At 43.5% G+C, this 12,151-nt stretch overlaps 1 protein-coding gene across 1 annotated transcript in view; it reads left to right on the forward strand.

Annotated features, from left to right (window-relative positions):
- The first annotated feature begins 5,264 nt into the window (after positions 1–5,264).
- The window catches only part of LOC142813926 (uncharacterized), an 89,660-nt gene continuing 82,773 nt past the window's right edge, over positions 5,265–12,151 (forward strand). The window contains exon 1 of the mRNA XM_075891881.1: positions 5,265–5,341. Within this exon, the coding sequence (XP_075747996.1) occupies positions 5,309–5,341 (33 nt within the window). The 5' untranslated portion in view covers positions 5,265–5,308. The remainder of the gene's footprint in view (positions 5,342–12,151) is intronic.

Below are 12,151 nucleotides of genomic sequence, written 5' to 3' on the forward strand. Positions count from 1 at the left end.
GCTTCTCTTCGAAGAGGCGCCCAATAACTACGAAGAACCGCAGCCACCTCCGCCGAAAGAACTTACTGGCGAACAAGGTGGTGCACGCGTCTCATTGGTATTTGAGACATCACTTTCACAATGTGACAGCTCGCAAATAGTGTTTGAGAAGTTTAGGTTGACATCGCAATATGGATGGGCATGTAGAAACCGTAATACGTACAGGAATATTTCCACTATCCTAAAATGCGACGAGCACTTCACGAACCATTTTTCCCGTCTTATAGAAGCAAAAAAAAGTGATGGTTTACGAGAAATGTGAATTGAATTGGTAGGCTCTATGCAAAGGAGAAGAACGTATATGGGCAACTCGGAACAAATAAATTAGGAATACGTAGAAAATTGAAGTACATTTCGACTTCTTTTGGAGCGCACACAGAGCAAGAGTGCATACTTAAGCAAGACAAAGAATGAAGTGTAATAGGAAGAAAAATCTGCTGCTATTGTTGTTCACTACGCACTCTGCCTCTTGAAACACGACATGAAAATGACAAAAGAAAAATATTCACGGGAATATTGTACTATTTGGTTTGTAATTCTCACACGAAAAATATGGCATCGTGTTTTCGAGCGTGGCGCGTAGCGTACTAATTCCGTGTTATTCCAGAAGATTTTCTCGGATATACGTTCGCCTTCGCTGAGCCTGCAAGGCTGGATGATTGCGAACGAAAAGCACACGGCGCCTTAATTGGGCCCGTGCACGGTACAAACACATAGAAGTAAGGAGGAACGAGGTGGGATCAAGGAGGTTTAAGAAGATTTTTGAGCATAACACGAACAAAATATGCCCCGAAGGAGACCACAGAATTTTGCACTTGGACCCTTTCAACGCTACAATGAAAAACAAAAACACAGAGTCATTTTACTGTTTTTTTGAGTCCTCACTTGCATCGTGTATGAATCTCTTAAAAAAGACATATAAACTCTCCTTTTGAGATGATCATATTCTCGTTGAAGGGTGTTGAGACTCCGAGGAATGTTAACTTGCCTCTTCAAAAAAAGTCATATGTACCTGACAAGCCAGTACACACTGAAAGACGTCACCAAAATATTTAATATTTTGCTTAGCGTAGCTTGCATAGAATTAGAGACTTTCACATAGTCTTCGGCACCGTCGTTACCAGTTCATATTCTTTAATTTAGGGCAGGTCATCATTTCAAACAGTACAGACACAAGAGACAAATGGAAAGACATATATATACACACGCTTTCTGACTCACATACACTACAAACGTTAATAGAAATCACATATTGTAGTGATAGGTTTCAACCAGAATTCATAATTTTGCCCTAACAATAGCTCTGCTGCTGACAAGACATGATGCCATGTTACTTGCAATGACTGGAGGAGCCTTAGAGTGCCCACGTGAAGGGCATCAAGCCTGGCGCTGACAATGACACTCGACGGCGGTACTTTCAAAGCTGCTGGGTGCTGTCTTCAAGTTAGGGAGCTTATTTTGAAAGACAGTTTTCTGAACGTCAAGTCTCAGGTGATTGAGACAATGAGTGTGCCAGTGCTTTTACAGTGAAAGCTGTTACGAGATCACAACTGGGGTCACGCGCAGTTGTCCGCCGCCGGTGTCCGTAACCACAACGCGCGAAACTATAAAAAAACGTCTAGCACTAATGACACTGTGGGGCTTGGACCCAGGTCCGCAGGGGGCCAGCCTGGTATTCTACCACTGAGCTACGCTGGTGCTTGTGACATGCTGGTGAACTTGCCTTAAGCAAGCTTGATGTCGGAAAAGCAATCACGTTAATGGTACTTTTAAAGCGTTTTAAAACAGCGAATAAAAACCAATCGTCGCACAATGCGAATAGCGTAATGAGTGGGTCGTACAATGCCCCAACCTACTACAAAAACTTGTTCTTGTTCTCCTACTAACTGTGGCACATACCCACTTCAGCCTTATCGTTGTCAGCCACTGCATGAAAAATTGGCACAAAATTCCTTGCAAGTGTTTAGCGGATACCGCGCTTTTCGGAAGAATGACGGAAAATAGCACAGTGAATGCCAGCCTACTACCCCGAAGGTTTCTTGTAGTTAATGCCGGCCTATTGCCCAATTTTTTCTTATTAATGCCCTAGTGAGTATCAAGCAAGTCTGCTTGCAGTAGTTTCTCAATGAGTGATTTGAAAAGGCTCCGAAAGGCCGCTGTTCTAGCTTTCGCTGTGTCTGCGCTGCGCCGTCGACGCAGGCCTGGCGTTTTTTAGAAAGTAAGTGACGCAAGTACCCAAAGCAGCTTCAGCGCGTCACTGACCCTGCTAACGCGTACACGTGAATACATTAAACAACTACGTTTCTATATATGGTTTTGTGGAGCAGCACGTGTGCTTTGTTCATTGTGACTTAACTTGGGCTTCCATCCCCTTATACTATGCTGGTGGACCTGAAGAATATACGATATACCCGTATCGAAGTAAACATGGGTGGCTTTACACCATGATAACGCCGTGGTGAAACTTCACGCCACGTGCACCTTACACCGTTATAAAAAACGAAATATAACTGTGTGTCTAATCGAAATTGTAACTTATTATCATTCATATATTCAATCGACCATACCCACGTCCGAAAAACTTGACATTTTCACAGCCATAGCAATGTTTTACTTTCATCTATGCTATATTCACGCATTTATCCTCAAATTAGAGACAATTTGTCACCCATTGCATATAAATAACTAAGCATTTTTAACCCATGAAACTACGTTACCTTCATCTTTTTTAGGTTTACAGTGTTCCGTCTGTGCACAAAAGTGGAAATGTTGTAGGCCCGTGTGCTCATATTTCCATTTGGGTGCACGTTAAAGAACCCCAGGGGGTCAAAATTTCCTGATCAGCCCACAACAGCGGCTTTCATAATAATATGGTGGTTTCGGGACATTAAACTTCACATATCAATCAGATCAATGCGTTGTGCCTGTGGGTGTAGCTCACATTTCTGAGACAAAGCACATTAGTGTTAAGTTCAAGGCTAAATCCTCGACCTTATCTCGGCACCATCGTTCTCACCTGATTATCGAGAACTTGCCAACCGCGCACGTGTCCTATCACAGTAATTATTTGTTCCCTAACAATGTGTGTTTCTTTAATGATTCATTCAGTATTCAGTGATTTATTGTCTAAAGCTGCAAGAAATGCTCGCCTTGTTTCGGTTGGCGTTAGCGGTAGGTCGGCCTCCCATTTGCTTTCTTTGAAGCTTTTCATATAAGCTTTTTTTCTTCACCAGTTAGAAAGAAATTCAGATATAAAACAAAAAAAAACACTTCGAGATGTACGGCATGCGTGTTGCTTTTACTACTCCCATAATTTACAGCGTTGCCGTTGAGAAGATTACATCCCTACAATGGTAGTAAATTTAGCACTCGCTGTAGCGGCATCCCCGAGAGCAGAGAATCCGCTAGCTTTGAAAAAAACTTGGCTGCAGCGCTTCCCTCGTAAACAACCGTGAATCTGTCGCCATTGTTTCGGTAAGTTCTGTAAAAGGGCAAGAATGCGGCGTCTGAATAAAATGCGACTGTGCCAACGTGCCTGCGCACATAAATACATTAGGGGCATTACTTAGAGAATGTCGGCACTAAAGCTGCTTGCGACATCCCTGCTTCAGCGCTGTTGTCGTGCGATGAGATTATATTGGTCTGTCGCAGAGAACTACATCACAGTGATAATATTTAGGGCAGCGACTATGCACTTCATGTTTCGGTGAGATGGTCTCACAACTTGTGCGATCGAAGTGAGTGAGGCAAAAAGTAATAAAGGCAAGAGTTTTGAAAACCCCAATGAAGTGCCAAGGTGTATGCGCAAAGAAATGTGGCGCTTTGCGTCTCACATATCTTTTCATATTAATGCTAAGCACATACAAGGGGACACCTTTCACGGGCTTCGGGCACTGGTTGGTTGAATGAGGCAGTCTTAATAGCATTTCTGGAGTAACTTGCCAGCGCGGTGGCCCTTCAGAACAGCGACAGTGTTCAGAACTGCGTATAATTATGACCACTGACGTGTTCATTGATCATATAAATCTATCACACTTAGCCTACCTGTAGAAAGTAGTTACTCATCTCATGCTCGCTTCATCACTTTATTTCTCTCGCAATGCCTGAGCAGTACCTCGAGCATTTTGAAAGCGCATTCGCAACGTATTTATTAGATTCACTTCACGAGAATATCAAATTATTACATCTGTTGTGTCATATGATGAGACGTAACGCGGTTATGAAGTAATGAAGGCACCTTCAATGCGAAATTGTGTTGTTAACGACAAGGGTCGACCATCGTCGCAGCAGAGTGGTTAACTGGACTAAATGAGCTGATGAATAGCCGCCTGTAGACTAAGTATTGTGCTTTAAAGGTACATTTGCCGTAAATTGTGCACTTGTATTCTTGGAAAGAAACAGCGCAAAAAACAAGAAACAAGGAAAAAAACACATACAGAGAGCTGTTTCCTTCCAATATGTCATACAAACACGCCCAAGCAACCACTTGAGCGCCTCTACTCACTACAACATTGCTAATACGATATGATTGTGAGGTTTGCCGTAACAGAGGGTTCCGACAATTTCAAACACAAGGGATTCGTTACTGTGCTCTAAATCTAAAAACGCGGGCCTCCAGTGATTTTTATTTGTTTGCTTTCATCCAAAAAGTGTCCGCCAGGGTCGGTATTCGATCCTGCGATTTTCGGTTCAGCAGTCGTGCACCACAACACCTACACCATGGGGGCGGGTACATTATTTACTGTGACAACGGTTTGGACATCTCCAGACCCTATAATTTCTTGTGGTCGTTGATGTACTATGAGTCAAAGCAAGAACTACATACTTTTAGCGAACTTGTTGGCCGCAATCGAAGTGACTGTCAACTTTAACTTAAAAGCCAACTTGATCAAAACACTCGGACTGAGATACTACTCCGTGTTTTGGCAGCAGCTGCCAAAACAGTTACTGGCCTTTGCTCCATTCAACCGTTTAGAAATGTTAGCACTTGCGCCGGGAGGCAAAAAATAATATTTGTAAAATTTGGAAACGCTTCTTTCTACGTCAATCACAGTACTTCGCTGAGACAAAAAAAATGCACAGAATAAGTGGGACAAATAACTTCGTCCAGGATGCAGCCGTTTATTACCGAGAAATAAACGCGGTTACTTATCCATTTTTGTCTACTTGCTTGGAAGGAGCAGTAGCTTCCGATGATTGGAGGACGTTCTCTTATACTGCAGAACACCACTCCCAATGCAAGGCATCGAGCTCGGAGTGGACAGCGAAGATGAATAGCTCTCATCGGCCGCCGCTTCAGAGGGTGAGTGGCGCGCTGCGCAATTTCAGCGGAGATTCCTCCTGCCCCACTCTGTTCGATATATGAAGAATGGGTTCTGGTGAGCCTGAATTGACCCGTAAACAAGCGAAAAAAGTAGCGAAAATAATCCACCAAGCAGAGTATTAAAAATACCTATCGTAATTTAGATGACTCATTAGCTCCCTCTAAATTTCACTGCACTTGTATTTAGCGTGGAACCGCAAGGAGGTCTTTGACACTTAAGCTTGTGTGCACAATCATTATCACCCTCATTTTTATTGTTGTCATTAATCTGACTATGCCCACAGCTGAGCAATGACCTTTCGTATGTTTCGCCAATCAGTTCATCTATAACTGAAGCAACGTGTGCGAGAGAACTGGTTAGTTCTGCATATTTTCAACGCTGAATAGCAAAAAAACAACAAAGACAGTGTTTGAAGGGGACAGGGAGGACAAGCCCTTGCTATAACCAAGTTATCCCAACAAACTCATTCATTGCATATGCCTAACTACCTTGCTGCCTCTCTTTAGAATTATATGCAGAAATAAATTGTGATATTTACTAAGACGCGTCACCACTAAGACGCGTCACCAAAACGACGAAAGTCAAGGGAATAATCAGTATCAAGTCAAATTTTGTATATATTGCATTGTTGGGGCCTTGAAATTCTAGCAAAAGATTCTACTGAGCACGAGTGTTTATACAAAGGTCGACACTACTTGACACCAGAGTAGATTAGTCTGTGTGTCTATGTGTTTAGCCACAACGAGGAGCAATAACCGCATCAAGGGGAGGAAACTAGCAATCAACCGAGAAAGAAAGAGAGAGAAACAACATTTATTTACGCATCCGGCGTGCGGGAACTCACCGGCCACGCAGGGCGCGGGTATTCCCTATCTGAAGACTATGGCTAATAGAGTCCTATAGTCCCAGGGCCTAGATCTTGAGGACATTGTGCTCCGGCTAGGCGTTAAATACTCGGGCTCCTCCACTCCCGTTGTCCCGTTGGTGTTGTGCTAACGCCAGCATTGGTCCAGCACGTATGCCCCGACATGTTTGTGGACGCAAAGTGTGGCGTGTGCGAGCGGGAACTAGCCACCCTCCGCCACATCTTGTGGGGCGGGTGTAACAGTGCTGTGAACAATGGGAACGGGCAGTGCCAGGACACCACGTATCCCGAAGAGGTGGGAGCATGGATACGCTCCGAAGACTCAACGGCGCAACGAAGGGCCATCCAGCGGCTTGAGGAGGCCCTGACAAAGAAATGAACCGAATGGGCCCTCCATTGAACAAAACTAGATAAGCGCGCATCCCATGCTGATGGGCATGCCTAATTAGTGGTACATTCGTCCGACAGGATCTTAAGTCTGGTTTTAAAACTGCATGAGAATAAATCAAGCATGCTTGCAGGTAGAACTTTCACTATCAATATGTATACTACTTGAACGAAACCTCACATTAATTGCTCCACGATCAGAACTTCAAAAGTAGTGACTTGTTCTGTTAATACACGTATCACCGGTTTGGAAAGCTTGTTCACCAATTACGTGTCACCATTGGAAAATTTCAACCAGCTTGCGCAAGAACAATAAACTACTGCTTTGTGTAAAGAACTAAACTGCAGATCGATTCGTCGTATAATTTTGACGCGCTGGTATACTGCAGAACACAGCCGAATAATCACCCTAGTGGCCATATACCCAACTTTGTCCCTGTAATCTGACTTCCTCGTACGGGCTCACATAAAAGGCAAGCGGGGACAATTTCTGTATTTATCGCTGAACCGGTGGCTTCAGAAAAACAGTGCTGCCAGTGGAGAGCCGATAATCATTCTTCGTTGACAAATTGTTGGCCCTATGCCGCTCCTCTACGGAGCTAAATCTCTTGCCGGAATGAATGGTGGCTCTGCTGCGAGCGAACACAGTGTCACGCGCCACGTTCTGCCAGGGATTTGGGACCGGGAAATACAGTTAATCGCTTTCATTAGGGGCGACGCCATTCAAGCAAAGTACAGCCAAGCACACACCGAATAAGCACAAAGCTAATGTGGAACAGAAAGTGACAGCCACAGAGTATTGACGGAGGCAAACTTGCCGACTACCAAAGACGAAGATGGGAAAACGGCTCTTGGAAAAATAATCCTGGTAGCCGGGAAAAGATAATTCGCCTAATTGCTCCGAGTAACGAGCCTACTCGTTCCGTCGGTGCAATGGCAATCATTCTTTGACAAGAGCAAAATAAAGGACTGGAACATTGGTTCTTAATGTAAGGCAACAATGCTGCAAGTAGATGGTATTCAAAAACAAAGGCAGCTCGTTGAAAGCAATATGTACGTGTTCCCAATTAACATGCAGGAGACGCATCGTTACGTAAAATTAAGCATGCTTAGCAAGCATAACTCGAAAATCTTGAATGGTGCAGTGTGCTGGTTGCTGAGCGGAAAGTCCTCAGTCATGAATTCATGCATACCTGGCACGTGAGGCGTTGTCAAAGCTGTATTGAGGTGTTGCAAGAGGTTTTCGGTAATTTTCAGTAGCATTATGACCACTGCACTTGATTGGAGTCTGTCATGTATTCAGAAGGGGTCTCATAATCAGGGGCCGAATACAGAAATACATTTTTTTGGATAGTGCTCGTTGGCATCGGTTCACCAACTAAGCTAATAATACACCAATGATCAGGAGGCCCTAAAACTATTTCTTAAAAATATCTTGCTTAAGAATGATTTGTGAATTAGGGCTCGATTGTCTATGGCAGGTCCCAATGAAGGAAGAACAGAAGAATAAAATCCATCTTATAATAGGCGTTTTGCTGATGGCCTAACTGACATCACTTGATCATATTGAAATTGTTACAAAATGGGCAAAGGTGTTTATGCAAGGTAAGCACTTGTTGAAAGAACAATGGTTGGAAGATGACTTCGAGATTATACAAAGCTAACATGGCTAGACTAATAATAATAAACATTCGCATGCTTGCCAAAAAAACTTTCTCGTATACAAGCACGTGAGCTTTGCTCAGACGGAAGATGATGTAATTTATCTGTGCTCAATATATTTTCAATACATGAGCTAATGTAAATAAGTTGGTGCTGATAGCGATGAACTAAGATAAGGTGTGGGCGTGATGACGTCGTCAGCCCAAGTGGTAAATTATTGTACGAAAATGGGGAAAGATGGTAGCTGTGAACACACGCACATGCACGAATAAAAAAAACAAATTGGGGAACCCTTAAACTTCGCTTTTAAGAGTTGAATGCGATAGCGAAATCGGGCCCCTAGTCCGCTCTTTAACCGCTAAGTGCAAACTAATTAATATGTTTTGTTACACACACAACATGCTCACACGCACCACACGCACACACACGAGCGCAAGCGCGACTTATCTATAGTAAGGCGGTGACTGTGCAGTGTGGCCACTTCTCTCTGCTAAAACGGCGCTCTGCTGCGGTCGTGACACGTTTTGCACAATGTCTGACAGACGGCGTGCACGCACACACACACGCATACACGCACGCACGTACGCACGCACGCGCAAATGGCACATACAAGTTTTTAATCTAAAGCAAGAGTCGCATGGCCTCCAAGATACAGGCTGTACGCTTGCCGTCTGAGAGGCAATAGAAAGTCTCACTGTGCCTCACAGATAGCAGCTCAGTATCTAGTGTTTGCTGTTTGCTTGAACAACGCCTCTGGAAAGGCATGATATATTTTCCGCTATATGGACATAGTTGTCCATTTTCAAAGATGCTTGAAAGTTCCTGTGGGTTTTTATTGGCGATGGCTCCACTATTGAGGCTTTTTTCGACGTAGTTTGATGGCCTCCCAAATGCGCCTACAAATCACCTAATGGGCTCGTTTTCGTCGTGACATCTGTTGAACGAAATGCGTTAAGGAGACTCCTTCCTCTACATGGCATTTATGTAGCGTTTTTTTTTTTCCGAGGCAGCTGTATGTAAGTAATATGTTAGCTGTGTGGTAACATACCTGCTTGCCACGCGAATGGCCCTGGTTCGATCTTCAATGGGAGCGAAAATATTATTCTGTATTTTATTTGCTTCTTCCTCGGCTTTTCGCTCACAAACAATTTTTTGCTGACAACCAACGGTGCCGACGCCGACGGCGGAATTTCTGCGACACGAGCTCTCTAACGCTATTGTGTTAACGTGTGTCAATGTGTGACCGCCAAATTGAATCAAAGAACCTGCAAGGTTAGGACGTTCTCGAATGTTTCACCACTGTTCGTTCATCGTCTGTTTAGTGATAACTTAATTTGCGTAAATGACTATGCACGTGTATCGAAGTGTATTGCAATTTTTAATCACGCATGATGTTTAGCCTCATTTTGTACAATAGATAGTGCTAGTGCAGTAAAGACACGGTTTACGTCGCCGTCCTTTCAAAGCAAAAAAAAAAAGTTGCATGGTGTCTGTGGCAGCGCTCTCGACAAACCATGTTCCTTCGTAATACCTTGCTTGTCTGAAAAACCTGTAAAAGCGCCTATCTCTTGTTCTTCTGAGAAGCATGAGTTTGAACATATAATTCTGGCTAAATTGTTCTGTGGCTCTTGTCGTTAATAGATTCCTCAAACGTCACGCGTCGAGTAGTAGAGCAAAACTCTCATCTCCTCTCTTTGCTATCCGGGACGAGCCATATATATGCAGCTGGAGAGACTCCCCTTATTGAAGTGCAGCGAACGAATTGGGTGTTCCGTGGAATATGCTCTCTAGCCCGCACATGTTCAAGAGCGGGTGCAACTCAACGTCAACCACAGCTGCCAGTGCCGATCACTGTTCTTATTTTTTATCGCTTATATTTTTTTAAAATTTGATGCTTATATAAGCTCCCCTATACAAGCATCCAGTACACATTTTACGTCCTCATTGTAGCCATTTTACGTCATTTTTTTGTTCCCCGTTACAGACGTCAGCCCTGACCACCAACTATTCGTACCGGTGCAGTGTTTGGTTCTGGATTGAGAAGTTCGACGATGGCACTGGCAAGGCATTCAGAGCGTTCCGTCCGCAAGCATGCACACACACCAAAAAAAAAATGTTCCTGGGGAGTTCTAGGAAACTAAACCATACGCATTCCGAAGGGCTTATCATCTGTCCAATTCAAACACGTGGAAGTTCTCCCAATTACTTTTTTGATTCTTTTTCCTTGTATCATTCTTAGCCTAGCACCCTTACTGTGAGGACTGACAGCAAACGTCGCATAGGCGCAACCTTCCGCTTAACTTGATTGCGCATTTTGATTTTTTTTGCTGGTCAAGTCGGCTGAGAGACAGCGCGACTACACGCTCGGCTGGCTTCTCATGTGGACGCTTCAAAGAGGACGTTCGGTATATTCCTGTCAGAAGCCAGTCGAGCGCGTATGAAGAGATTCAACGTTTCTTGGACTAAAATAATTCTTCCCATCGCAAGAGGTTCTCTTCTAGAACAATATCTTTATGATGTGGCCTGCTTTATATTTAATGTGTTTTTGTTATTAATATTACATATAGTTCCAACAAAAGCAGTTTGCCTTCAGTCATTTTATTTACATTCCTGCTGGCCACTTCTACCTCTTCCTCTATCCTCTTCTTTTTCGCCTTCTCCAGCCGATTCTCTTGGATCACTATAGACTCCTGTTCTCATCTCTCTGGAGATGGTACGGAAGTATATTTGAGAGAGACGCCTGTTCGATCTTGCCGCAAGGTTCCTGGTAATATACTCTCTTCAGTATGCCTTGCTCTCTCGCTATCTTTGGGACGAAGTAGGATCCCGTGAACGAAGTCTTTGAGTCGAGACCTTTGCGCACAGAACCATGCCTCCAGGTTTCACATCGGGGACATCTGGTCGATGACGCTTGTCGAAGTTTCTTTTCATTGTTTGGCGATATTGTTGTTTCTCTTCTTCTGCCACAGTTTTGTACTTGAGAACGATCTTGTCAACTAACCCAAGATGTTGATCAGCAGGCAACCAGCTTGATTTCGCGAAAGCAACAAAGTTGGAGCTGCATCCAAGTCCTGCAGTATGGCAGCTATTGTGATGTGCTACAGATGCTTCCAGCGCGCATTTCCACCCACCTTTAAAGTCCGGGTATTAGGACACAAACATCTTCAGGTCTCTAATCACCCTCTCTGCAAGAGAATTAGCATCAAGGTGGTATGGTGCTGGGTCTTCCAGGTCTTCGAGGACGAGCTCGACTGATACAGCTGCTGCAGTTTCATTTGTGAGACATTTAGAGTTGGAAACGATGGATGGTTAAAACTAATTGTAACTGTACAATAACATATTACATTAATGCGGGAAGAGAGAAAAATTAAGAAATACGAAAATGAGGCAGGGAGGTAAACCCGGTAGTAGTAACCGGTTTGCTACCTTACAAAAGCAGGTGTAGTGGTCGGAAAGAGTACAGAGAAGGAGACAAAATAGCAATTCCAAATGGCACACGGGGTAATCGTGTTAGCAAGGCTAAAATCATTTCACGGATTCATGGTCTTCAGTCACGTAAAAGTACAGTTGCTTTCAACATGCGCTGTTTCATTAATTTGCCACCGCCATCATGCCGGTTATTGTGAAATTCACTAATGACTTCTACTGCTCCTTGCATATTTTGTATATGCATTATTTTTACGTATTAACATTTACGCGCTATGAAATCGTGGTAAATAACAGTGGTAAACATAATTTCAGACGCAGAAACATATTATTTTCCTTTATTTTGCGTAGTTAGGGAGAAGATATTCTTTCTAGTAACTGGTAAACAAATCACGCGACAAAACAAATATGCTTCTTATTGAAATGAGTAAAGTAAAAGTTCTGCAAT

Source organism: Rhipicephalus microplus, chromosome 4, assembly GCF_043290135.1.
Source record: "Rhipicephalus microplus isolate Deutch F79 chromosome 4, USDA_Rmic, whole genome shotgun sequence".
NCBI lineage: Eukaryota > Metazoa > Arthropoda > Arachnida > Ixodida > Ixodidae > Rhipicephalus > Rhipicephalus microplus.